This window comes from Pundamilia nyererei, unplaced genomic scaffold, assembly GCF_000239375.1.
Source record: "Pundamilia nyererei isolate P.nyererei 1_Seehausen unplaced genomic scaffold, PunNye1.0 scaffold00116, whole genome shotgun sequence".
NCBI classification, from domain to species: domain Eukaryota; kingdom Metazoa; phylum Chordata; class Actinopteri; order Cichliformes; family Cichlidae; genus Pundamilia; species Pundamilia nyererei.
In genome coordinates this window covers 1,113,208-1,117,269 of record NW_005187517.1, presented here as the reverse complement: position 1 = coordinate 1,117,269, position 4,062 = coordinate 1,113,208, and the positions used below count along the sequence as shown (strand labels likewise).

At 45.9% G+C, this 4,062-nt stretch overlaps 1 protein-coding gene across 1 annotated transcript in view; it reads left to right on the top strand.

Annotated features, from left to right (window-relative positions):
- Positions 1–423: 423 nt before the first annotated feature.
- Positions 424–4,062, top strand: part of LOC102210160 (Krueppel-like factor 15) — a 13,540-nt gene continuing 9,901 nt past the window's right edge. The window contains exons 1-2 of the mRNA XM_005742040.1: positions 424–560; positions 2,323–3,895. Of these exons, the coding sequence (XP_005742097.1) occupies positions 2,409–3,895 (1,487 nt within the window). The 5' untranslated portion in view covers positions 424–560; positions 2,323–2,408. The remainder of the gene's footprint in view (positions 561–2,322; positions 3,896–4,062) is intronic.

Genomic DNA, 4,062 nt, shown 5'->3' with positions numbered 1-4,062 from the left:
CTGACTGAGAATATTATAGACACTTCTTGTTGCAGGGTTTCAGTGAACACACATGGCACACTCCCTGGAAGGGCAATGGAAATATTACCAGTTGCCAAATGCAAATGAAGCACATCAACACAATGTTGAAAATGACTTGCGCCTTCAATAGCCTCAAGAGCAGTTGCTAAGATATGAAAGTGATTTTATGATCGAGCCTCATTGGCACACATGTTCTCTCTTTCCTTTACTCGCACTTTCTTTCCACTGACGCCAAGCCCTAGGGCCGGCCTCCCGTCATCGAAGGCCAATTACCGTGCGCCGAGCAGACGAGCCTTCGTGAGCCCTGATTTCACTGGTATAACATGCCGAACTTCGATCACGTGACGGTTAAACGAACCAACGACTACTCTAGAGAGAGAGAGAGAGGGAGAGAGATCTTGTGAGAGCTGTATGAGAGAGAGAGTGTGCGAAGACAGTGCGGTGGAGTTCTATTGCCATTACGCACTATTACGCACGGACTTCCAGGAGAGAAGCGCTCAGCTTTAAAGGAGCGGGGTTTGGATTGCTTGCATATACAGGTGAGTGTGTAGGCGATTTGCTAAAAGATACTTGTTTATATGTGACTGTGTGTCTTCTATTGATCCGTGTTGTGTGCAGTGAAGCGTGGCTCTGATGAAAGACATGCATGCACGCAAAGCTGTTACCGGATGATACGTAGAAATATTTAGCGAATTGGCGCAGTATTACAAAAAAAGAAAAAAAAGTAATCCCGTGCCTGTGATCGGAGGAGCTGTCAGCCTGCAGCGTTAAACATGCCGTGAATTCCGAAGTAACCTCCACACCTAACTAAGCACGCAGCATGGTTAAGAGCAGGAGAGCACCATGCTGTCAAAATTCTTGTTTGATGTTTAATGGCTGCAGGGTTACTCTAGGGCAGATCGTTTAGACGTGGCCAAACCTATCTCTTCCAAACCCCTTTTTCTCCCCCCTCCCATAAGGTATCACGTAGAAGCAGCAGCTGCAGAACACCAGACCCTCAATGTCATATGATGTTACCTTGTTCTGGCCTGAGATCATACATTAGATAAAAGTTCGCGTGTGTGTGTGTGCGTGTGTGTGCATAACAAAAACATTTTTTTGTTTTATTTTTTTTCTTAGGATCTCTGCACTTGAAAACTTTTTAAAAATTTTTTTTATTCTTTTACAGAAGAGGGCGCACTATCATTTTGTCTCTAGTCCCGTTTTCATGCAGCCTTTTGAGGTTTTAAAGGGGGATTTCAGAGTTGCGTTTAATCATCATAAGCCACTCACTGCATGTAAGTGGATTTGTGTCTAGTGTGTGTGGGTTTTTTTTTATCCACGTAAATGTAGATGTGGTGCATTGTTTTTCTGGCATAAAAATAGGCACTAAATCCCTCACTCTTCCTGCAGTGGCACCGATTGACTCCAAAACTGCAGAAAGCTTTTGGGCTCTAGCTTTACATTACACAGGAAATCATTCCTGCCCATGGCCATCTCCCTATACAACCCATCCACTTAACACACTGTATACTGCAATAGCTACACCCTTTTGCACACGCTCTTCCTCTTATTCAGCTATTTATCAATAAGTGACTTATATGTATATAAGTCATGTATATATTATATATATTGTGTCTATTTCTTACTTAGTGCATTGTCTGTCTTGTTAATGTTTATACTGGAGCACTGTAACCAAAATAATTTCCCCTAGGGATCAATAAAGTATTCTGATTCTGATTTAATGTCGAATATCTGCCGTATTGAAAATCTTATTGATACAAAATTTCAATTGGTGTCCTCTTTGAGACAAAACCTCTGCAAAGGACCACAGGTAGAAAAACACATTTAATGACCATATGGCTTTAATGTTAGAAGAAACCGGAAACCCAAACTCCACATGGTCAACTTGAAGTCTGAACCAGCAGCTGCAGCATCCACGCTCCCACACACATGCACAGTCTTTAAATTCCACTTCTTTCACACATGATTGACTTTCCTTTTGAAGTGCCATCAGCTGCAAACCTCTTGAACAGGCAGCAGGTAGAAACCACAAAGAATAGGAGATCATTCTCAGTCTGTTAGTGCTGGTTTACTTATTTGTTATTTTTTCTTGTTAAAAAATTAACCTCATAGACAACATTGCTGTGTTTGTGTCACGCTGGAACTTTTTAGGATTAACCATCACCCAGGAACACAAGGCTGTTAAAAGTTCCATTTCATTAAAATTGAACACAGTCTGAGCAGCTGCCACTAGATGAGGATTGTGGAGAATCTCTTTCAGTTTCATACCTAATAAACGTAATCATTTGTGTTTTGTAGGAACAAGAAACACGCTTGAACGTTCACAACAGCCCGATCTTCAGAGCAGAGAGAAGCAAAGCCAGCTGCCATTCATCCGCACAGGAATGGTTGATCACTTACCATTTGGTGAGGAGACCTTCCTGTATTACACCGGCTCCCCAAAGTCTGACTATAGCTGCCTCTATTGCCACACTAATGGTGGCATCATGGTGACTGACGCGTGTACCTACCACCACCACCACCACCACCTGTACCAAGGAGTGACTCTCTCCTCCTCTCCTCGGCTCTCTGAGGACGACCTCAGTGACTCCTCCAGCCCTCGTTCGTCCCTTTGCTCCAGTCCCGAGTCCTCGTCCCCAGTGTCACGACATGTCCTAAGCTCCAGCTACAAAAGCAGGAGCAGCAGGAGCAGTGGGAGCTGCAGCTCCTCGGGAGGAGAGAGTCAAGACAGCCTGCTAGACCTCCTGCTGTCTCAGGCCTCCCACACCACCTCATTAAGTTCTAACACCAGCAACAGCAGCAACACTCTTTCATCCTCTCTGTGCCTGTCCTCTCCACCTTCCTCCACATCTTCTTCTCCTACTGTTCCCATTTTACCTACGGGGCTGGCTTGGGAGCAACAGCTGAGTGTTCTGCAGCAGCAGGCCAAAGAGGATTCTTACGAGTTCCCAGTCTTCCTCGATGAGTTGCAGGATCCTGCGGCATTCCTGTTTCAGCCCACTCTAGAGGAGATTGAGGAGTTCCTAGAGGAAAACATGGTTGTGGCAGTAGAAAAAGAAGAGGAAAGGTGCGATGAGGTGATGTCCCCAACATCAGAGGATGTAGATGCAGAAAATTCAAGGACATTAGCAGGAGAACTAGTGTCGCAGAACTCGGATCAAACTGTGCCTGTGGCTCATTCTCCATTCTCCTCCCACACAGAGACCAAACATGCACCATGTGCATCAGACATGGACAGCTCATCATCATCGGTAGATGCTAGCTGTGTAACTAGCTCTGCCACCAGCCATGCAGAAGGGATCAAACAGGAGGAGTCTGGATCACTGCCTTCCTCATCCGAAAGTTCCAGCTCTGCTTCTCATGTGCCTGTCATCCTACAAATCCAGCCTATACAGATCAAACAAGAACCAAACTCCAGCGCCATTTCAGAATCTGACACACAGAATCCTGAGAAATCCCAGTCCCAACAAACCCTGGCCCCAACTGACATCAAAATAGCTCAGCTCCTGGTTAACATTCAGGGGCAGACTTTTGCCTTAGTGCCTCAGCTGCTTTCTTCAGCTAACGTCGCGAGCTCAAGCAAAGCCGGGATCACCACTTCGTCCAAATTTGTCCGGATCGCGCCGGTGCCCATCGCAGCTAAACCCACAGGGCTTGTGGAAGGTGGGTTAGGTGGCAGTTCGGCTACAGGGGTGCTTTCTGGAGGTCAGAGGTACCAGAAGAATGCAGTCGCAGACCTTATTAAGATGCACAAGTGCTCTTTTCCTGGCTGCAATAAGATGTACTCCAAGAGCAGCCACCTTAAAGCCCATCTGAGGAGGCATACGGGGGAGAAGCCATTTGCCTGCACATGGCCTGGCTGTGGATGGAGGTGAGTGGGACCAAATGTTTTTATAGTAAAGCTGGTATGACTTCAAATGAAGTGAAGAGCAAGCCAGCTTCACATGACACACATTCAATTGCTTTAGCCTCTTATAACATCCACCAGGTAACCAGCAACCCACCAAGGGTTAAGAGTAGGGAGTGAGTTAGGTCATG